At 40.8% G+C, this 23,336-nt stretch overlaps 1 protein-coding gene and 2 long non-coding RNA genes across 4 annotated transcripts in view; 2 read left to right on the top strand and 1 right to left on the bottom strand.

The window, feature by feature from the left end:
• Positions 1-2,063: 2,063 nt before the first annotated feature.
• Positions 2,064-2,526, top strand: LOC105513585. Its single transcript, XR_001002052.1, has 2 exons — positions 2,064-2,186; positions 2,273-2,526. It is a non-coding gene; the product is annotated as an uncharacterized LOC105513585 (long non-coding RNA).
• A 5,093-nt stretch (positions 2,527-7,619) lies between these two features.
• On the bottom strand, positions 7,620-21,977 carry INHBA (inhibin, beta A). Its single transcript, XM_011944497.1, has 3 exons — positions 21,880-21,977; positions 18,855-19,409; positions 7,620-9,433 (listed from the first exon to the last, which is right to left on the bottom strand). Exons 2-3 carry the CDS (start codon positions 19,240-19,242, stop codon positions 8,541-8,543), a joined length of 1,281 nt encoding a protein of 426 aa, XP_011799887.1. The 5' UTR covers positions 19,243-19,409; positions 21,880-21,977; the 3' UTR covers positions 7,620-8,540.
• LOC105513584 overlaps positions 12,788-23,336 on the top strand; it is an 84,032-nt gene continuing 73,483 nt past the window's right edge. Inside the window, exon 1 of one of the 2 annotated variants that reach the window (XR_001002050.1) lies at positions 12,788-12,960. This is a non-coding gene — a long non-coding RNA (uncharacterized LOC105513584). The remainder of the gene's footprint in view (positions 12,961-23,336) is intronic. The other variant, XR_001002051.1, reaches the window with a different exon arrangement.

The raw sequence follows: 23,336 nt of genomic DNA, 5'->3' as shown, positions 1-23,336 counted from the left end.
CCTACCCTATTTTCTCCTGGCACCTACTCCTTCAGGAATACAACAACACAAAACCTCAAGCAATTTGTTTTTTTGTTTGTTTTGTTTGTTTTGTTTTTAGATGGAATCTTGCTCTGTCTCCAGGATGGAGCGCAGTGGTGCAATGGGCTCATGCAACCTCCACTTCCCGGGTCCAAGCCATTCTCCTGCCTCAGCCTCCCGAGTAGCTGGGATTACAGGAGCTCGCCACCATGCCCGGCAAATGTTTGTATTTTTAGTAGACGGAGTTTCACCATGTTGGCTGGGCTGGTCTCAAACTCCTGACCTCAAGTGATCTGCCCATCTCGGCCTCCCAAAGTGCTAGGATTACAGGCCTGAGTCACCTCACCTGGCCGAAATCTCAAGCAATTTGATTCCCAAAGGCCAGCCCATGCCTTCATCAGACTATTCCTTGACACATCTAAGTTACAGCAGAGGATAGAGAAAGGCACTTGATCTTGGCCTCATCGCTCCTAGATTGCATCTACTATTTTCCCATATATGATCATCTGAATGGTGTTTATTACAGGGATTTTTTTTTTCCATAAAATTTACTTTCAGTGCTTAATCCATCTACTATCAATTCTGGGCTTATTACTTTGAAAATCAGTCTTCTGGGTGATGGATGAATTGAGTCAGAATCATAAATGTGTGCTAGTTCAATACAATAATGGGTTAGGGTTACATTCCCTGTTTTGTAAAATGTTTAAAGCCCAAAGATAAAAGCTGTTCACCTATCACCTTTTCTCACTCACTGGTGATGCCTAATTGCAGGAGTAAGCTGGGGTGGTCAGGTGGCAGACTGCGAACTTGCTGTCTTAGGAAAAGGAAGGCAAGCTTGTCTTGTTTTCTTTGAAGCTGCTGACACTTGGCTTGCTGGGGACATTGGTTGGACCAGCTAATATTTGCTGTCCATTCCTCTTTAAAGCAATCAAAAAGCCACCCTATCTGTTAACCTTGACCGTATTTAGCTTGTAGATCACTCGTAAGTCCTCTACCCCAGAATGTTTTCATACAGTGGTTAAATTAATGATTCAATGAGCCCAATTAGCTAGATTTTTAATTGTAATACGTATCTTATTATCCAAAGCCCAAAAGGAAAGGATTATTTTCCTACTCCATGTTTTTAATCTGAGGCCATTAGTAACTTCATGGCAGTATGGGCTAGTCCATGATCTGATGGAGACTGGTTTAAATTCACTCTTTTGAGAACATAGAAGTCAGTTGACTTCGGAAGTGTGAACCCCATAATATCTGATATATTAATAGTTACTAAATGTATGCCACTGAGAGAACCTAAGCATTCCATCTGGTTGGCAATTAGATCACATTTAGGATATGATTACTTAGATGGAAAATTAGCTTTATCTTTAAAAAATATCCTATGTACTGACAACTTAGAGTCTTTGAGGGATAAGTAGATCTGCCATGAAACAAAAACATTTGTTGTCACATCAATGGCAAGAAGCCTTCTTGGTTTCATTTAGGAGGGTTTGATGGTTGTCTTCAAAGTGGTTGGAAGCTGTAACAATAAACACTTTGAAGCACAATGCTTTGTCATTCTCCTGCCTTAGGCCTGCCTGTTTCTGGCATAGATTAGCACGGTTTGTCTTTTTTTCCTTCTTTCTTTTTTCCTTTCTTCCTTTCACAATGGAAGAGTTTCCCCTTAATGACTGCCTTTATCCCATGTAAGCACCAAACTTTTTAAATGGTTTAGGCTGGGGAACTCAACTGTGTTGATAAAACTTCATTAATGAAAGGCCTATTCCATGGGAACTTTTGTTGCCACATTGTAGTATTTGTGTTAGAACACCGGGTCCGCCACATAACAGTGATGCAGGCACCACCACCACCATGACAGCAAGAATTACAGTAGGAAATTAACTCTAGCCCTAGGTGGCTCATTGCTCTTTTCTGACAATGATGGGACCTTCTCTCAACACTTCCCCTGACGTCTTCCTGAGGAGAAGTTAGCTAAACCAAAAAAACATTCTTCATCATTTTTGCTCACTCAGTTGGCCTAATATTTCCCAAAACCATCTCCAGATTTCATCTGCCAAGTTTTCTGCAAGAAAAATGCTTCTCTGGTATCTGTTGAGAGAATTTGAAGTCATGGTGGAACGCTCAGGATTATGGGCTCTTCTTGAAACTGGACATCATCAAACAGGGCAATTGTTCATTTCTAAGAAGCCTGAAACAGCTCTGTGGTTCTTTGCTTGTGGACAGTTTGCCTTTCCTGTTTTTCTTACTGTAGGCACTAATTACAGAACAATTAACAAAAGCCTAAAAGGGTGTAATGCAGAATTTCTAATGAATCCTGACTTATTCTGGCTGAAAGAAGACTTGATGTTGGATTAATGTAGAAACACTGGAATACTATTAAAGGAGCTGGCACTTGATTTGATAGAAAAAAAGAATTATTACACTGTTCTATTCCCTTTTTTCCATTTGTACGACTCCTCAGACAATTGTTTTCTAAGAAAGAATTAAACTCCTATATGAAATGGATTTTGATGTTAAATGATGACACATTCTCTTTCTCAGTCCCATATGTATGTGTACAGATATCATATATACACACACATATTCATATATTTCATGTATACATATGTGTGTATATATATACATATATATGCATATTCAAAGTATTTTTCTATACCTCACTTTGTTTTCTTTCAGTAATTTGCACCTTGATTATGATAATATCCATATAAACTTCATTACAAGATTACTCGTTTATAATTCAGTGAAGATTTTACTTCATCCCTAAAATGTATTCATTGTTAAACTTGGCAGGAAATAAAGGCTAATGCAAGTGCTCATGTGTGTACCTACAGGCACACACACACATACACACACACACAAATGTCCCAATGCCCACAAAGTAAAATAAAGTACTTTGGAATACCCCTAGCAAAATATGAGAATAGCAAGATAAGACAAAGTAATACATATAAAGCAAAACTAACAATTCCCATTTTCTAACTTAAAAATCGAAACTTTCCTGCTAAAGTAAAAAGGGTTTAGTATAAATTTACATGAACTTGGCATTTCACTTCAAGATAAGTGCCAGTGAACTATCTGGTGGGTATGAAGTGTCTCTGTGTTAAAACGTTAGAAGTGACTTCAACACTCAGTCCACTCACCCCTTTTTTTCACTACATAAGAAAATTAACACAAAAATGCAATTACGGAAGAACAAAAAGAAAATTAACTTTAGATCTGAATATAGACCTGGGTTGGAATTTTAATTCCAATTAATATTACTCAACCATGCCTCAGATTCATCTGTAAAAGCAGCAATAACACCTACTGTGCAGGGTGGTTAAAACGACGGTGTGTGAATATTAAATGAGGTCATACATGGGATATTCCCGGTCCAAATGAGCAGTTGTGGAACTTACTTTCTCCATATAAACTCTGAGATGGGCACAGATAATAGAGAAAAACTATAGAAGAAAAGGTCGACCTATCAATTAATGTTTGACCTTACTTCTGTAATTCCAAATTCCAACTCTGTTGGTCCCAGTAATAAGACTAAGTACATTTTTTCCCCAGGTATATAGTTCTCTAGCTCTAGTTGCTCCATGCATTTCCAGTTCTCTAACTGGAAAGGAAAGGAGGAAGAAGGAAAGAGGGAGGGAAGGAATGAATATCTCTTTATTTCCTGTGAGTAGTTGCCACTACACTTGAAGAAATGGGAAATCAACAAAAGAATAAAATATAAATATTGCTGATCCAAGCATCTGCAGCCCATTAACAGCCTCTGCCATGGCAATATCTATTCTTTTTCTACTTGAGCTCTCTCACTCCAGCTTTTGTTCTCTCCCACATTCAGTCTGTTTCTCATCCTCTTCTGGATAATTACAGTAAAAACAAAATTATCACCCAGCAGAGGATGTGTCAATATGTGTGTAAAGTTGATCATGGAAAATAAATAAGACATAAAATAAAAATAAAAATAAAAAATACATCCCAAACAGGTCTTTTTATTTAACATAAGGCCAAAGAAGCTATCAGGCGTTGCTGAATACTGTCCACTAACTGTACAAAATATTGACTGCATGCCTCGCAAACACCAAAATATCCGCTGGAATGCCATAGAAATAAATAACTTCTGCTATAAACACACGAAAACATATCAAACTGTTATCTCTTTAAACATATTGTAAATAAAAAAATTACCAGTACTTCTACACAATAAATATTAAGAAACCATTGACATAGTTGAAATGCACTCATATAAATTAACAACTTTAATTACATTAGCCAAACAGACATTGGTTAAAGAACTGCATGTAGTATGCAAAAAAACAAAACAAAACAAAAAAACAGAGTAAAAACCCAACAAAATAAAAACAAACAAACAAACAACATCAACCACAGAACATAAAAAGTTTTAAAATAAAACGGGCTTCAGATTATCTTGGCTTTCATAATTATATTTTTCTTTTAAAGAAAAATATCAACCCATTGTCAATGCACTGTTTTTCAAAGCATTTAAATAGAGGGTAAAACCCATTGGAAATTAATACAGAAGAAATTATTCACTTTATGCATAAAAAATAAATAATAATATAGCTGAGACATGTGGTTTGCTTCTGCTCTTGAAGATGTGAACAGCTTCTAAGCATTCGTTTTCTCTGACCCATACAACAGCTTCTCGGTGATACAGGGTTTAATTTAAACACATACGATGTCCACCCCCAAACCTTCTGCCCACATCTACAAGTTTCATTTATTTTGTGGGTTTTCAGGGTGACTAAGTTTTTCTCTACCTTGAAAAGAGAAGTTGCCAAAAGGTGCACAGAAAATCATTTTTTTAAAGTGAATATGATAATATAGGTCCATGCTTAATACAACTGAGACGTATTTGTTCTCTGTTTTTTAGAGTCACCTCTTAAAAGTCCAATCCCACAATAGTGAAAAAATAAATAAATAAAAAGCATTTGTTCTACCTTTAAGGAGACTGCAGGGATTCTCCTTGAAAATGGAGTATGGAATCAATCTTAAATAAATATGAAATTGGTTGGTCTTCTGGGATAAGAAATTCCCAACTCAGTGTGCTGAAATTCACCTGACTTTTTTGGAAAGAAAAAAAATAGAAAATGTCAATTTGGTCCATAAAATACATATTACTATTAAAAGATATTTGAAGACAAATCCTTTTCAGAGCTTGTAAGATTGGTGTGGGCAGATTTTTAAGAGCCTAGAGTTTCGCCTTAGAGAAAGAGCGAGGAGATAGTAAGCTAAGATAGAGCCACTCTGGTTTTAAGAAAAAAACATACTACTAAGAATCCCATATGTTAGAATTTAAAGCCTTTACTTTTGGCCTCATGCTGCTAGGTGAAAGAGTGATTGTTCACAGGGCTTGCATTTTCCAAGATTATTAAAGATAGTAAAATACTAACTTTCAATGTTATCAAAAAAAGGTAGCAATTTATACTTCTATTTCAAAGCCATATAAATTTAACAAAATTAAAGTTTGTGGGTGTTTGATAACCCAATCATTCAATATCCAATTAAAATATGGAATAAGTTTCAAATAAAATATGGAATTACATTTCTCTGCTTCTGATAACTGTGGTCACTAATCAATCCCTATGTTATCCCCGATATGTCTAGGACTTAGCTAAAAAGGTAGTCCTATTTGAGATGAATGGGAACTATACATGGATATTAGCTTTTTTTGCAAATTTCTGCTTTTTCCATATCCTTGACCATCTCTGCTACTGCACAGTGAACCAGGACTTAATTTCTCACACTGTTTCTGCAGGTACCAGTACCAAAGAAGATGCAGTTCAAAATACTGCCAGTTTTCCATGAAATTTTGTAAAGTTGAACATGGCCATCTACTGTTGCCTTAACACTTTTCTCACCACACCCACCTTCCCACATGCATGATATCCAAGGTCAATAGACCTTGATTAGAATCCACTCTCAAGCTTCTCATGCAGTGCATATTGTGTTTTCTGCATAAGAAAGGGCGGCCTCTAAAACACAGTAAGTGTATTTGCCCTGTAGTGACGTTGCTTACATAGAGCCAAGTGTTACAGTATACCAACTGAGTGTATTTTTCAAGGAGAGCTAAACCACCTTTTGTAATCTTTGGTTTCTCACTGATATCTTCCATTCCTATAATTAATTTATTTTAATCTACAAATTGACATAGGGCTAAAAGCTTCAATATTTTACAAAATATTAATTAATGTAATTGTTCCCAATTATTAGAAACATTTTTCCTTTTTTCAAAATATTTGCCAACTTCACACAAGTCTGTAAAAATAAGGCTCTGTATTTTCAAAAGCACATACATGAATAATTCATTAGCTATTCTAGGCAAGCTAAATACTAGAATAAACTAGATAAAAACTTGGCTTCAAGCATGTACTTTGATATTTATAAAACAAAGGTTTTTTTTTTTTTTTTCCTTTCTGCATCTGAATCAATAGAAATTTACACATGAAGGGTTTTGGTTATAAATTAAAAATTTAGAGATTTTTTACTACTGCCCTCATCTCTGCCTCTTCTTAACTGTTCTCTTCCTTACTCTGCCTCTCTTAACACCTTCTCCCAAATTAATTATCTTTTAGTTAGTGGCGACATTATTTTTCGCAGCTGGTGCAGGTAATATTTCTCACAACCAAGCCTTAATCGTTTTTTAAAAATACACTTAACTCTAATTCTGACCTAAATATTATATTTTTCTGAAAAAGCTTCTGATTTAAGATTGATTCCAGTAGACACTAAGTTGGAAAAACTTCAGCCCAGAGTTTTGATTATCATCCTGTTTTCCCCATAGGGGAAAACTTGTAGAAGTGGGAGGGAGCACAAAAAAGAGGAGGAAATTTGATCCCTGTACAACAAAAGAGGGCCTTGCTGAATATTCACTGGAATTTTCAGGCTTTTTCCCATCCGAATTTTTGAAATGTGCCCACCTAGTTCAGAGTAAAAGCAAAAACTATAGCCTATCCTTCTTAAAAATACTGTGTTTTGCACACAAACATTCATTGCTTTAAGAACATTAAAAAATGACAGCCTGAAGTGCTTAAAATGTGTATCGACATGGTACAATACATGTATATATACATACAGATATGCATATGCACAAGCAATGTATATATACACATACAAGCATGTAGTTCCATGAATTTGATTGAACTTGATATCCAACAGTGTACAACTACTGTACATCCAGTACGAAATGTCCTGTTTCATGGATGTAAAAGGAGTCAAAAACCAAACTTCTCAGGTCTTTTAAGCCTGAACACAATCCACACTACTAAACCTTGAATCCCAACCCCTGACTCATTGATGGTGAATGATACCAACCACAGACAGACTGTTTAAAGGCTCACACAAATGTCTTTGGTGTATGTGTCTATTTTTTAAGGTACAAAATAATAATAATAATTATAATTATAATAATAAAAATAGCTATTTTGTGTGCTGTAGCAGTTCTTTTATAGCTCACATTAAGTGCAGCTCTTAAACCCCACCCCCACCCCCACTCAAAGAAAATACTTGTTAAATAAGGATTAGACAGGTCAAACACCATTGTAGTGCAAATAGTAAACGATTAAAAAAAAACAACAACAACATTTACAAAATATAGAAATGTTTGGATCCAACAGATGGACAAACATATTCCTTTCAAGTATCTCTCCTTGAAGAAAATAAAAATTAATCAGATTACTTCCAATACAAAAAAGTCTCTCTTTTTGTTCTCTCTCAGGTAAACAGTTTCAAACCTATTAGGTTGCATAGTTCTAAGATCATAAGCACCTTAACGAAATGTAACTTGGTATTCTTTTTTCCTTGATCTTTCATTCTTTCCATACTTGTTCTCAATTTTTTAATGTTGTTTGTTTTGTTTTGTTTTGTTGCAAAAGTGGTACAGAAAAAGGAAGTGTGACCACCTGCACACGACTGTTCTTTTACCAGTATGTGTATATATGTAATGTGTGGGAATGCCTGTGTGTGTATGTGTGTGTGTGTGTGTGTGTGTGTGTGTATGCTGATATACACAGAGATAAGTGTCACACAGACATACCTTATGACCTGGGTAATTGGGTAGGAAAGTGCCTGTGATGGGCCCTTTCAAACTCATGGCTTTCTAGATGCTATTTGGGTTGCTCTAGTCCACACTACTGCAGACTTAGATTAGTTGACTCAAGGCTCACAAGTGAACCACAAGGGGGGAAAGGACAATACCCCATTTGAACAACTGATGTTATCAGTGTGATTTCAGAAGAAATAAAGGGTACACCATTCTCCCTTTGCCTCTCAATTCCTGTCTCTTTCACTGCTTCATCTCTGAGCCCTGGCTAAGGATTTTTTTCCACATCTTCCTTCATCTGTTTCATCAGGTTTTGTTTTTAATTTACTTTTGTTTTTTTGTTTTTTTTTGTTTTTTTTAATTTATATTTATCTGGTTAACTCAGAAACCTTAAAAATTTCTTCATTTTGCCACTGTCTTCTCCGGACAACTCTTGCTCCCTTTCCCCCTGGACTGGGCAACTCTATGAGCACCCACACTCCTCCACGATCATGTTCTGAATGTCCTTTTTGATGATGTTTTGACCATCATCATAGTACAACATGGACATGGGTCTCAGCTTGGTGGGCACACAGCATGATTTGAGGTTGGCAAAGGGGCTGTGGCCCCGCATGCGGTAGTGGTTGATGACTGTTGAGTGGAAGGACAGTGAGGACCCGGATGTGCCTGCTATATGGCTCGGGCACTCACCCTCGCAGTAGTTGGCATGATAGCCAGAGGGAGCAATGATCCAGTCATTCCAGCCAATGTCCTTGAAACTAACAAAGAACTGTTTCTTACAGCAGATGTTGACCTTGCCATCACACTCCAAGCCCCGCCGACGCCGGCGATGAGGGTGGTCTTCAGACTGCCGGGCCTGCAGCATGAGGAAAGGTCTGTGCGACTGCTCCTTCTCGTCATCTGCTCCTGCCCCACCTTCACCTCCACCCTTCTTTTTCCCATCTCCCTCCTCTTCTTTCTTCTTCTTCTTGCCCAGGAGCACCAGGCTGGCGCCACTCTCCTGGCACTGCTCACAGGCAATCCGAACGTCCAGGGAGCTTTTTCCCTGATCTAGCAACCGCTGGATGCTGCTGGAGACAGGGAAGACATGCCAGGTGCTCTTCCGAGCGTCTACCACTTTTTCAGAGAGCAACAGTTCACTCCTCTCCCCCTTTAAGCCCACTTCCTCGGCCTCTTCCCCTGTGTCCAAGCTGCCCTGCGGGTGCTTCTGCTGCTGGAAAAGGCGGATGGTGACTTTGGTCCTGGTCCTGTTGGCCTTGGGGACTTTTAGAAAGAGCCAGACTTCTGCACGCTCCACCACTGACAGGTCACTGCCTTCCTTGGAAATCTCAAAGTGTAGCGTCTTCCTGGTTGTTCCTGAAGACAAAAGACAGCATAAGAGAAAACAGTGACACCTGTTAATTCCAACATTTACATGCACTCACAAATTTCAGGCAAGCAAGAGTCTTCTGTGATAGATCCTCTGGAACAGGGGTCAGCAAATGACTGCCCACGGGCTGAAACTGTTTCTGTACTGCCTGCAAACTAAGAATGGTTTTTATACTTTTAAGTGGTTAAAGAAAAGTGATATTTTGTGACATGTGAAAATTGTCTGAAATTTAAATGTTAGTGCCTGTAAATAAAGTTTTGTTGGAGCATGGTTATGCTCATTTCTGTACATGCTGCCTACAGCTGTTTTTGTACTAGAATAACCCAGAGCTGAGTAGCTACAACAGACTCTCTGGCTCACAAGGCGTAAATCATTTACTCTCTGGCCCTTTATAGAAAAAAGGTTTTGGACCCTTGCTTTAGAATGAAGAGGGCCTGTGAGTCTGTGTCTATTGACTAAATGCTTAACCTAAGTTTCATCTTCTATAAAATAGGAATGAATAAAGACCTTCGACCTGTTATCTCACAGATTTAGGGAGATCAACTGAGATAACATAAATGAAAAGACACTGTAAGCTCTAGAGAGCTAAGGAAATATTATTCTCAGACAAAAATGCAGCCCCTGGCCTCGCCTCGCTATGTAGGTCTGTGCAGTTGGGACACACTGTGTCAGCCTCCTCTTCGCCTGTCACAGCCTGATTCCTCCCCCATCACCTCTTTGCTGGGTCACTGCAGCAGCATGTTCTTTACTTTGGCTCTGCAACACTAAGGCAGGCCTCCCCTCCAGTCATTCTCCATGAAGCAGCCAAAGGCATCTTTCTCACAGGTAGATCTGATCACATCACTTTTTGAAAGTCCTTTACAGAATTCCTATTGCTCTCAGTATCCAACAGAAATTGCCTGGGACTTTGGGCTCTGTACATGCTGTTCCTTCCTTGAATGCCAGCTCTTGCCCAGTCCTGGTCTCTGGGGTGTAAGGCCTTGAGAATTCCACCCCCTGTCTCACCCGCAGGCAGTAATACCTGCTGTTCCTTCTGCCTTAAGTGCTCCTGCCTCAACTCCAACACAGCACCCTTGGTGCTGCCTTTAATAATGTTTCAATTTTCAGATTGTTTGGACAACACTTCCTCTAGGAGGCTTCCTTCACATCACTTCCACCAGCACCCTCCTGCCAGCCTGGTTTAGAATGCCCAGGGTCGAAGGTCACTATCATAGTCTAGTGTTGAGCAGAAAGTAGGCAATGACTTGATTACTTATTAACAAATGGAGGCGTCCTTAGCATTGAGTTCTATTAAATTAAGCGAGCCACCTTGTACCTCTGAATTCCCAATGTTTGCCTCTGACCCATTAGAGTGCAGCCTAATGGGCAGCAGAAACATATGTCAAATAGCAATCGCTGCTAATGGACAGGAAATTCCCACATTGTCAGGACAGTTGAGTTCAGCAACCACTCAGTTCTAGCCTAACTCTAAAATGAGAAAGTCACCTATTTCCTTCTCTTTTCGTAAGCACCTGTATGTTTACTGACGCAGCAACAATTACTATGAAAGCAGGTATCCGAACCAAAATTTTTTGATTAATCAAATATGTTCCCTCACTTCCTTTTTCCCCACTTGGTGGCATACGGAAACTTACCCTCTTTTCCCTGACCATGGACCTCCTTACAACTGTCCGCTGTACATGCATCCCATGCACAAATCTGTGAACAATCTTCAAGAACTTCATCTTAGAACTCGCAACTCCCTGGGAGGATCTCCCTGCCTGAATTCCTATAGTTAACGGAAATCCAGCCATACTTATCACTCGAGGCCCTGAGATGTTTACGGTACTATAAATTTTAGGCACAGTTTCAAGTTCTCTGCAGCAGAAGGCAGGCTTTTCTGTGCATTGCGTACTGTAGATTCTGTTCTTAATTTAACACACTCTGCACACTGTGATTATGATAGTGGTAAATTCACTGAGGCAAGGGCCAAGCAGGGCTGCAGATGGATATGAAAGGTTCTCTGGCATCTTTCTATAAACTTACGAGGATGCTGGCCATGATGATGGTGGTGGTGGTGGTAAGGGGAGTTCCTCTGACTCCGACCTCATGTCTTTGGCAGGAGTTGAAATGAATAATAAAGCTGGGCTTATGATTAAATAGAATACCAGAGCAGAGAGCAGTTAGAGGGAGAAGCTGTCTTATTTTAGGAAGCATGATGACTTATTTTTTCAAAATCTGAATTGTATATTCCCCTTTGCTAAGAATTGGTGGGGGTTTGTTGTTGTTGTTTGTTTCTTAACAAAGTAAAGAGAAGAAGATTCCCAGAAGCAGAGCTTAATCATTTAAATCTAAAAAGGCAATCAGCAGTTGATTTTAGGGTGGCAGCATCCTGCCAAGGCCTTAGGAGAAGACCAAGGGAAACCTCCCAAGCCTCGGATAACTGGCCTGGAGGGTGTGCAGGTTACCTCCAGCGTGGGCACATCTGCCTTGCCCCATGGAGAATGGTAACGAGCTACCTGCTGTTTTCCCTTCTACCTCTATGCGGGACAGCTTCTGAAATCCTAAACTGCACAGGGTGTCACTCCAAAAACAGAGAGATAGTAGCTGCTAAATTAGAGAACCCAGAGGGCACAAGGTTGGGTTTTGTTTTTCCAGGAAAGAGTGTGAAACTGGAGCGTCTGACTAGTACCCCGCATAGGGAGGCTCACTGGGTTTGGGTAACTCATCCCCATGGGATCCACTCTGCTCTCATCCACACCTGCCAGAAGGGGTCAGGGTGAAGGCCGATAAACAGCAGTGCTGACCTGCATGAAGTGGACTTTCCATGAATAACATCCAGATGTTTGGGTGGGGGTGCCAAGGGAGGGTTAGTTGGCTGACTAGAATTAGGGACAGCCGCGTGTAAATTGCTTTTGTAGGGTTAGAGAGGCTGAGGCTGCTGGCTTCTAGTCACACAGCCTACAGGACAGCCCCTCATTTCACAAGAGCAGGTTTCTGATGCATGATCTAGCCCCACCCCTTCTTCACAGGCAGCTGTACTTGGAAGCAAATGATTTAGTGTTCCTGAGAGAGGATTGTACAAAGAGAGTACTCATTAGAGGGGGCTCAATCTGTCAGGTGCTGTTATATTAGGATCAGAGAGTCATCATAAAATGACTTTCATGCTGGTCTTGGCTGATAATTAACGCATGGCATCGCCTGCGTATTATGGAGAGGCATGGGCGCTGATTTATGCATCCATTTAATTATCTGAATTGAAAGACTCTGTTCCCTGTATTTGCATCCACTGCCTGCGTGCTTTCTCTCTCCCCCATATTTCTGACATTTGGATTTTCCCCCTACTAATTGACATGCCTGTCGCCTCCTTCTCCTGGTGTCCATTTCTGGAACTGCTATTTGTATATTGCATGATATTTTATCAGGAAAAAAAATAAAACAGATCTAATTACATGAAAATGCTGTTGCCATAATGCTCAGGAGAACAGGGGGAAGAGAGAGATTCAAGTCTTCCTAATGTCTACCTTATATGCAGGTACATTTTACAAGTTCTATTGTATTCTGACTTATTAAGCAGTGCATATTTCTTTCTTTTACATTAGCTTTCATTGCAGAAGGGGGTGGGGAGATGAGACTGCTGGAAACTGACGTGGGATTGATATTTATCAGGGCTGCAGGCTTCAGAAATATATTACAGCCTCGGAATGTCCTAGGTATGAAAAATATAATAAATAACAGGTCAATTTGTTATATTCCCTTTATCTTTATATTACCTGAGAGAGATGGCTATACTGCAGTGACACTTTCAAGATGCCCCAATCCTCCAATCTCCATGCATAACAATTTGGAAAAGGGAAGGCTGACTAAGGCTGGGATGTTCAGGATGAATTTCTAATCAGTTTTAGTTTTCACTTAAATATCTCATGCTGTAAAATCTTGAAATGAAAGCCTTCCCATAATGCGCCGTGAGCAGGTTCTGCATTAGTTTGTACAGGTGCAACCTAGGTTCCTGCACTATTACCTAGCTAGCCAGATATAGCTGGTCGCTTTGCTAACCTTTCATTACCTACTCTCTGATAATATTCTTTTCATCCTCTGTGCTATTTTTTCCCTCCTGAGGCTTGTGAGCAAGGCTGTATCACAGCCTGCTCTGCCTGAGTAATTCACTAAGAAAGTCCCACGCAAACCCATGTGGGTGATAATATTTCATCACTTAAACCTCTATGAGCTCGGTGGACACATACCAAAGAGAGAGAAAAAGAGGTGCAGAAAATTGGGCAAAGAGAAAATTTGTACCTCACAGGGAATATCTCTGAAATGCTGCCGGGTGGGAAGGATTGGACGGAGGAGAGACTGTGTAAACTGGAAGGAAAGATACCTGGAAGGGTGTTTGCAGCACATTTTCCTTTGCTTTCAAAACGTTTTGAATAAGTCAATCATGAAGGCATGCCAAGGGTTAAGCAGCTAAGCCCCTTGTTGTTCCCTCCCCCTACACTAAGATGCAAAATGATGGACTCATCCAAAAGTCCAGCATCTCAGATTTGTGGGTGTATGAACATTTTCAGTTAAATAAGCAACACACACATGCAGTGTTTCGATTTGGTTTTGTTTTCCTCACCAGGGTCCTGCCTAAAATATGTTGCTCTTTTACATATGGGCAATAATTATGTCTCTAATGTGAAAGTGGAAAGCCTCGTTGTTTACAGAACATATTTAAACTTACCATGGGGTGGGGGTTGGGGGAAGCCTCCCTGTAAAAAGCGTCTGTTCCTTTAATTTTCCATTCTTCATCAAGATTTCACTGTGCCTAGATATGGTATAGTCAATGGTAAGGGTATACACAACTACCATTTACAGGGTGCATTCTCTGAAGCTCTAACTTTGCATTTGGACTGCTTCCAGGGGTTTCTGCAGAAAGCAGCAAGTGAGGTCTTAAGGTTATTCCTCCTTTGACCTACAGTGGAGGATCTTTCCTGCAGTAGAACTATAGGTTTGGCCATAAATTATCTTGATTAATCTTTTAGCTTTAATGTCCCTCCTTAGGGTCCGTTATTGATTTATAAATGCCCAGCCACAAACATCCATCATCCATGCCTCTTCCATTAAAATGGTGATGAAAAAGGTTAAATATTTCAGGAGAAAGGGGTTTTAGATTCCTACAAGTAGCAAATATTCTTGAGGTTCAACCCACAAAATTTCAGAGACTTCTTCCAAAGTTCCTAAGAACTTTGGCACTTTTGATTTTGGACCCAGGAACCAGTTGAGTACGAAGAATTCTGAACTACAGCTAGGAGATCATGTGCAAGTATTTTTTAGCAGAAGAGGGGCCAAGACAAATATGTGTTTTCAAGAAAAGTGCCTGGGAAGGTATTACTGCAGTTCTTTAAATATTACAATGGACTTTCCACCCTGACATCTCCGCCACCCCCAGCCCAGTCCATCCACTGCACAGGCCACAGACCACTATTAATCTCTTTCCCCATCTTTCCCCACCATTTCTCTCCACACCCTCAGTTCGGAAACAAACGCATCCTCAGAAGCTGAACACCATGTTCCCACAAGGCATTAAAGAAAGAACCTTTTTCCTCCCTGTGTGAAGTCACTTGTCATTTGTCACTGGTGGAAACTGTTGATAAGGCAGGAAAACTAGGCAACAAAATCAGGGGAGACGGAAGATGTTTTTGTTACGATCCGGGAGACCGTATTAGGGAGAGACTTGTGAGCAAATCAGTATCGCTGATGATTCATGGTCACATTTCTCCCTGCTCTGCTTTGTTTGCTTTTGAAATTTATCACTCGTCTGCCTTCCATAGAGCTCCGGAATGTTCACATGTATCACTAGAATTTCCATTTCCTTTCCTTCTGTCTCATTTAATGTATTACAGGTAGTCATGCTTCTCCCATCTCATAAATTCCTAACTTTTTCTGCAGAATGAGAGGGAGCAGGAGGTAACTGATAATCACCAAGATTACTGGGCGCTACAGACAGGGTGCTTCCAGTAGGCGCAACTGCCTTTCCCTGGATAAACTGAAAAGGAGCAAAAGTCTTTGGAACGCGCCCTCTTGTGGCCGCTCTTCCCCATTATTCACAGAAGACAACGTGTAACCCCTAAAGACATCCCTAAGGGATGGGTGATTCACAGAAAAGTTCGGAAGATGGGCATGGAATGGTGGGAGTCAGCTCCATTTTGAGATGGTTTTCTTGGGGTGGGGAAAATGGTCATCCAAGCAAGGCTTCTTGGATCCCTGTCTGGGTAGTGTAAACTTTGAACTCAAATCTTCCATACGTAGTATCCTCCAAGGGGTAGACTTACGTGTTGCACTCAACAACACCTAGGCTACGTGAGCACATCCATTTCTTGGTGTTTCATTTGTCTTTCTTTCCCTATTCTTTCTACAACAGGTGCTATCAATTGCTAAGCTAATTACCAGAACCCATATCCAGGTTTGAAAGCATATGGAGACTCAGAGGTACATTATTACTATGCACTGATTGACCAGCTACTGTCATGAGTCAAAATAAAATAAAAATAAGCTGTATCAGCCAAAAAGGCCACTGAATTTAGCTTCATTGACATTTATAGCGATAGCTTGGCTTTACCCATCCCTTCTGTCTTTCCTTGTGAAGAACTCTGTAGGCCTGAAGGTAAACATTGAGGGTTTTGTGCCAGCCACGCAAAGAACACACTAACCTTGGCGAGAAATCTTGGGTGATGTGACATACATAAAAATAAAATCATTTTTGTTGGTTGGGACACATTTCAGAGAGCCTTAGAGTGATTCCCTGCTGTTTAGCCAATAACAACTGGCATCAGCTTTACAAAAATCAAGCACTTTCTACCTAAGCAGGATGGGACAAACTCAGTTAAAAGAGTTCCAGGCACTTCAGCTTTCGCAGGCTCTCTACTTCTGTAGCCATGCCTTGGCTTTATCCAACAATCAAGGAGAGAAAAGGCAAAAAGTAAACGTAGCCTCCAATTGAAGAATCTTAAGGTTGAAAGGGGCCGCTATGGGTCTGCATTTGTGGCATGCTCATGGGTGACAATGTCTGGATTCTATGATGCACAAAATGGTTATAAGGGAAAGAAAAATGCATGGCTTTTTCTATTCTCCAAAAACTCTTGACATTCCACATAGTTGGAATGTCATTAAAGTTGAATTATTCCCAAAGCAGCAAGACATATGTCTTTGCTATTCATGTTCATATATTTGCTACAATCATTCAGATGATAAATATCTTTTCCTTGATTAGCAAAATCAGCAGCAAAATGCTCACGTGGTTTTCTGCTCGAAGAGTAGACTGTCCATATAGCAGTCATTAAATATGTGAAATTATATTAAATCAACTTGAAGTTGATGTGTGAAATCCCTCACAGAAAAAGAAGCAATTGTAATAAACGTTTTCTAAGAATTCAAAGTCAGGTTGTAAAGTCAACCAGGAGTTTCCCATTACAAATCTTAAACTTGACTCAACGTGAACGTCCAGTGAATCGCTTTTTAAAAAGTGGCTTATTTTCTTTCAAACTAAACACCTAACAGAGAAGTAAAAAATGACAAAATCTCATACAACTGAGAGAAGATTGGCACTGAAAGGAAGGCCACACATAAGCAAGAATGTAAATGGTCAAATTTTTTCACTGCCAAATATCTAAATGCTAAGAGAGTGATTTGCTATACAAGTCCAGTAAGTCAGAAAGAGGGGCATATTGCTAGTAACAGTTGTGCGGTTAAAAGTGGTCAAAGGCATAGGTATACTTAGTCGTATGACATAGTTAAAGGCAACTGGATAGGAGCTGTCATGGAATCCATCATGTGTGGAGGTTGGTATATAAAGACACGAAGCAACCCTCTAGACCACTGAAATCTGTTTCACATGTGCAGCCAAATATCATAAATATTTTCTTTTTTATCTTTTCCCATCATGAAAAGTTAAGAAAAAAATGGGTGTCAACTTGAAGAGTTCTAACCTAGCTTTCTTCCTCAGAAAGCTTCAGAAGATAAAGTCCTAATGATCATGCCTTTTGGGGCTGGGTTAAGAAAGAGCTTTAGGGAAAGAAAGCAGGACCTTCCCCAAGTGAAAGAGGCTTCTGGTAAGAGAGCCAAACTGGGAAGCTTGTGGGACACCAGTGCTTCTCCTGCAACGGGAAGCCACACAGCCAGCAGGCTATCTGCACCCCCAGAAAGATGCCCCGGTCTTTCATGGTTTTCTTGAAAACAGAACATCTGAGTCAACAGGTTTTCAGGATTGGAAATTCTGAGTGTTGCCTTAATTGTTTATACTGCTGCGGCAAACTTTTAAACAAAAATGCTGGGAGTCCCTGCACATACTTTACTGGCCATATGCTCTACCAAACAAAACAATGGCATTCCTTTCAAATGGAGTTGGCAAAGGATGCAGTTCTTTAGCCTGGCATTACCATGAAAGTAACACGGTATTAACACATCTGTGTGCCTGACTTGCATGGGCTTGCAGGCATGCAAATGATCTGTGTCACTTAACTATAAAAATAGCCTGGCTCCAAGTCCATGGGCCCATACTTTTGACAGGTACTGCTATTCAGCAACAGGTTAGTGTGGTCCTGGGCCAACGATTAGAACCTATTTATTAAAGTTCTTCCTCTTAAGGATTGAGTGAGTTCAGCATAGTATCTGAGAGTACTTTGTCAAGGTTGCGTTCCTTGGCAGAGAGCTCTTAGTAACTTTAGAAAGAACAAAACTGGTTGTTTTCTTTCTTTTTTTTTTCTTTCAGAGAGCAAAAGTCAGTGTCCCAAAAGTAACTGCTGGTTCAGTGACAACTGTCCCCCAAAGTAGCTCTTCCCTGTCTTGAATGTGGTGCCTGTGCACTTATAGACAGTTTCTAAAGGTAAAAATGACTGTCACTCATAAATATGCTCTGCTTCTCTAATGTGGCCCCAGATTGGAATTTTAAAGGGGAAGGTTTGTTTTAAGAGAGTGACTTCATCTGTGCCATTCCACTCCAATCCTGGCACACTCACCCCTCTACCCTCAATAAAAACTTGGATGGGGTCCGGAAGCCTCCTCTGCTCCCCAAGCACCCGAAAATGCCGCAGCTTTCATCCGGCTGCTCAGATCTGGTTTCACAGGCAGGGCAAGGCAGCCCCTCACAGTCTGCCTTCCAGCTCAACATTGGCCCAGAGCTTCCTTTCTGTGTGACCGGCTGAGTTTAGCAAGTGTAAGCCAGTCATCTCCAGGCAGAGCTCGACCGAGAATTCCTTTTCTGTAAAGTCCTCTCCCCCTCCCCTGCCTGCCCTCCGTCCGCTAGTCCGCTACCATCACCTAATAACTAATAACCTTCCCAGGCAGTTTCCAGCTGGAGGGAAAAGAAGTTCCTCCTGGGACTGTCAAAGAAATATATTTTACCCTCCTACCCCCCACCCCTCCCCACCCCCTGCCAATGCCAGCACCAACCTGACTCGGCAAACGTGATGATCTCCGAGGTCTGCTCCATAAGTTCATTCATTTCTGCTCTCCTTCCAATGTCATCCTCTATCTCCACATACCCGTTCTCCCCGACTTTGCCCACATGAAGCTTTCTGATCGCGTTCAGAAGCGCCGCCTTGGGCACCGGCTGGGTGACATCGGGTCTCTTCTTCAAGTGCAGCATGTTTAAAATGTGCTTCTTGACGGCCTCCACCATCTCTGGCTGAGAGTTGGGTACATCCTTTGGGAGGGCGGCCAGCGCACAGGACGGACAGTCGGGGGCCGCGCTGTGCCCCTCGGATCCTGGGGTGGGGGAACTCCTCACTATAATCCAGCAACTTGCCAACAGAAATCCTCTCAGCCAAAGCAAGGGCATCCTGGCAGCAAAAGTTGTTGTGATTGCCTTTTTAAAAGGCCCTGCTTTTCCTCCCCCCTCACGCACAGGTTTTTTTTTTTTTTTTTTTTTTTTTTTTTTTTTTTTTTTTGTTTTTTTTTTTTTTTTTTTTTGGTTTTTTTTTTTCCTTCTCCTCTTCAGCAAATTCTCTGGAACAAGAACAAAAAGTTTTCTGTGAAGTTTTGTTTGCAGGTTCCTCTCTGAATGCAGTCAGTGCTGTAGGTTTGTGGCTGTCAGGGAGGAGAGTTCTGACTGTCTCGGAGTAAGAGGGAAGGAAGGAGGGAGGGAGGGAGACAGGGAAGGAGGGAGGGAGAGACAGGGTGGGGGGGAGACAGACAGAGACAGAGAGAGGATGGGAGGGAGAGAGAGACAGGGAGAGAGGAGAGAGGGGGAGAGAAGAGAGAGAAAGAAGGGGGAGAAAGAGGGAGAGAGGGAGGGAAGGGAGGGGGAGAGGGAGAAAGGGAAAGGAAGAGAGAGAGAGAGAGAGAGAGAGAGAGAACGGATTGGCCCTAAGTAAGTGAGTGAATGGAGAGGGAGGGAGTTTGCTGTGAGTAGGGCTGTGATTAGGGAGGGAGGGACAGCCCGTTTTCTGACAGGCTGCTCTCCTTCTGCTCTTAGCTTCCTCACAGACACCTCTCTTCAAATATCACCAATTTCGGGGGTTCTACTTTCTCTTCTAAAATACATTCTCCTAATTTTGTTCACTATATTTTTTTCTTTCTCTGCCCAGTCTCCTGGTTTCACCTTCTTCCTTTTTTGGAGGGGAGAAAAGAAACCCCAAACAAACACAGTGTCTCAATCAGCAGGGATGACTTGATTGAAAAAGTCTGTTCCCAACGCTCCTCCACCCTGGCAAGCCACAGCCCTAGGTGGTAAAATGCCCTCCTGACCAGGGAGGTCCAATGGACAGGTAGTGGAGGTCAGGGAAGAGTAGCTCGGGGATAACAGAGGGTGCCCGGGCCAGTGGATTGTTCTGGCCTGATGGGATCCAGGGGAGATGGTCCTTTTCCCCCATTCATTCATATTTAAATGTTCAGGTCATCAACACTGGCAGGCGATCTGAGGAGAGCGCAATGGAACTTTTGTTTGGGGTCATATAATACACTCCACTCTTCCCAACTGTGAAATGCAGCAGGGCACTGAAGGACCAGAGGGCAGGCAGCCTGTCACAAGCCCAAGTCCCAGAAGCGCTCTCCCTGTCGCCTTCAGCTGCCCCCTTCTGCCGGGGATCCACTCACTCTCACACACTACAGCCTACCACTGCTCGCCGGACTTCACAGATAAAATGCAAAATTCTCTTGACCTTTCCCACATCCTTTTATAAAAAGAGTGCACTCGTATGACTTGAATAACTGATCCTACGGGAAAAGACTCTCTAAAATATATTGGCAAATTATTTTTCTCTGTCATGTGGTAGTTTTTTCAGCTTGCCCCAAGCCTGTCCCGACCAGTGCATTCATAGACAGCCTCCTTGACTGCTTCTTCTTCCCTCAAAGGAACAGTGCAGATAAAATCATCATGGATTTTAGTGTGCACAGAAAAAGAAAAATGTGAATTTTTTAACAATGCCTTTCTAAGGCTTAAAAAAAATTCTTCCCCCTCCCCTTTTTTCATTTTCTGTCTTATTGCTTTTATCTTGCAGAAGAATCTTTAAAGGGTCCATCTGTTAAAGCGTTCCTTCCCTCTCGGTTTCTTTCCCACACATAAGCCCTCTTGGTTTCTGAAGATACACTCAGCTTATATCTGACACCTAGTGTGTTCATAGCATTATAGTCAAGCAATGCAGTTTAGGTGGAAAGAGTTAATAAATATCATTACTACAAGCATAAGACCTGAGTGCAAGGGGAAGAGGGCAAGAAAATTATGACACTAAGTTAAAATTACAGTCTGCACAGGTTAACAATGCTCTCTGAATTGTATATACTGTCTCCTTTTCCAAAACAACTATTTGTAAGACTTTTTCTGTTACAAGTAACCTAACACCTTTGGGGTTTCAGCTCCAGAAACATCAATTACTCCACCATTATTGTTGAAACTTTGTCAACATTGCCTAAAAAGCCTCATATTTTTTACGGGGATGGTGAAAGAGAATGGGGGAGGCAGGGGACATTTGTGTTATAATGGTTTTATAAAACATCTTTGTACTATAATACTTAACATCATCCACCTATTTGGAGTCACATATACAGTATCCAAAACGTTTTGTAGTCCAATTAAGTTTTACAAGAAAGTCTGAAATACAACCAAAAGTTTAATGACTCTAAACAACTCAAGAGTCCTAATAGCAGCATTTAGATAACTGCAACTTATCAATATTTGGATTCTCTCTGCATCTGAGTACGTGTGTGTTCCCTGAATTTACTGTTTGCGAATGTAACTCTTAAAAATAGCTTTCTCTTTGGCATATGTACTTGTATATATGTGCTGAGTGGGTTGTATAAACATATAATCTATTTGCATGCTCTAGGACTATTAAAAGCTATATTAACCTGCCTGAATAATATAAAAAGGTACACATCACAATGCACATTGGAAATGCCAATTAGTTGTAAAATTCCTCCTAGCTATCCTGTCTTTGAATGTGTAAAGAGCTCAGAAGTAAGAGTTAAAAAGCATTACCTTTCTGGTCCCCACTCTTCCACCAGCCGGCTCTTGTATCATGTGGTAAGAGCTGTCTGAGCTCCTCTTCATGGTATTGGCACTGTGAAGTTTTATACTGTACTACTTATTTGTACACCACACATTGGTACCACTGAAACAGAGGAGGGCTGGGGCTTTGTTTGGGATTGGTTGGAATCAGCATGACATCAGCAGATGACTGGTTTTTCCAGTGTGAGACATTTCATAATTCATTATCTAATGGAAAGCCCTTCCTGGCTTCTGAGACACTACTGGGTGATGCACTGAGCCAGTGAAACCTCTGGCTAGAATTACTCTACCTTTTAGAAAAATATTGGAATCAAATAGATATGTCTCAATGAGTGTGTCCAACTTTCAACTTTTCTTTTACTACTCGCACACACGTCTCGTTATATTCAGGTTCAGTTTTATGTCTTTACATAAAACATCTGTTACTTCATGAAGTTGCTTCTATTTACAAAGTATTTTATTGTTTCTTTCAGGAAAGAAAATTGGTAGTGCTCTTTATATGGATTCTAATTTTATTTTTTTTAAAATAAGCTATTTCATTGAGGAAAAAATTGCGAAAATCTGTATAATCATATGATGATGGTCTCCCCCCACCCCAAACAACTTACACTATTATTTTACATCTTGAAATTGAATGCCTGCTTCATAAATCAAGAACTTTGGAAATAGTCATTCTCTTTAAGTGAACTTCATAAGTATCCTTCCCAGGTCTTTAGAATCCATCCTAACTAACCAAACACACACACACACACACACACACACACACACACACACACACACACAACAAAAACCCTCATGCATCATTCTTTTTTACCAGAACTTCAACTCCTATAATTTCTAAATTGTTACAAATATAACAGGAGATTAATCAAAAGAAGTGAACACTCCTTGAAATAGGGGTAAAGCCGGTCAGGCTTTTTGGGGGCGGGGAGAAGTGTTGGCAAGTCTGGCAAATAACACAGGAGGAAGAAGTCCTCTGACAAGAATGGTGAAGGGTTGTTTGAAGGAGTATAGTTGAAGCATAAGCCCAGTTCTCATGACAAGCTGGATAAAATGTGCAAAATTGGGAGCTAATGAGAGCCATATGACCAGATATGTTGTTTTGTATGCAGGATTTAACATGCATAAAATAAACTTTTCACTGTGCCCGCAAGCAAAATATAGAGGCTCTGGCCTCCTGATGTGTGGCTTAAGCAGGTTCCATTAGGACACTAGAAGTTTTCTGTGTAAGAGGGTCTCTCTTGGCTAGATACAGAGAAAGTGTGGGTGCTGAGCTGCATGGGGGTGGGGGGAAGGAGTATTCTAAGAACTGCATATGCAGAAATGAAGTAGGAAAAAAATCATTAGGTTGTAGAGGAAGAGAGTGAATCTGAGTGGCAAAGACAGAAATAGGATTAATGATGGTGAACTCCAAACCTGCCCCTCAG

Source organism: Colobus angolensis, unplaced genomic scaffold, assembly GCF_000951035.1.
Source record: "Colobus angolensis palliatus isolate OR3802 unplaced genomic scaffold, Cang.pa_1.0 Scaffold232, whole genome shotgun sequence".
In the NCBI taxonomy this organism is placed as follows: Eukaryota; Metazoa; Chordata; class Mammalia; order Primates; family Cercopithecidae; genus Colobus; species Colobus angolensis.
The sequence above is the reverse complement of the archived record's forward strand: the minus strand, read 5'-3'. Positions and strand labels throughout refer to the sequence as shown.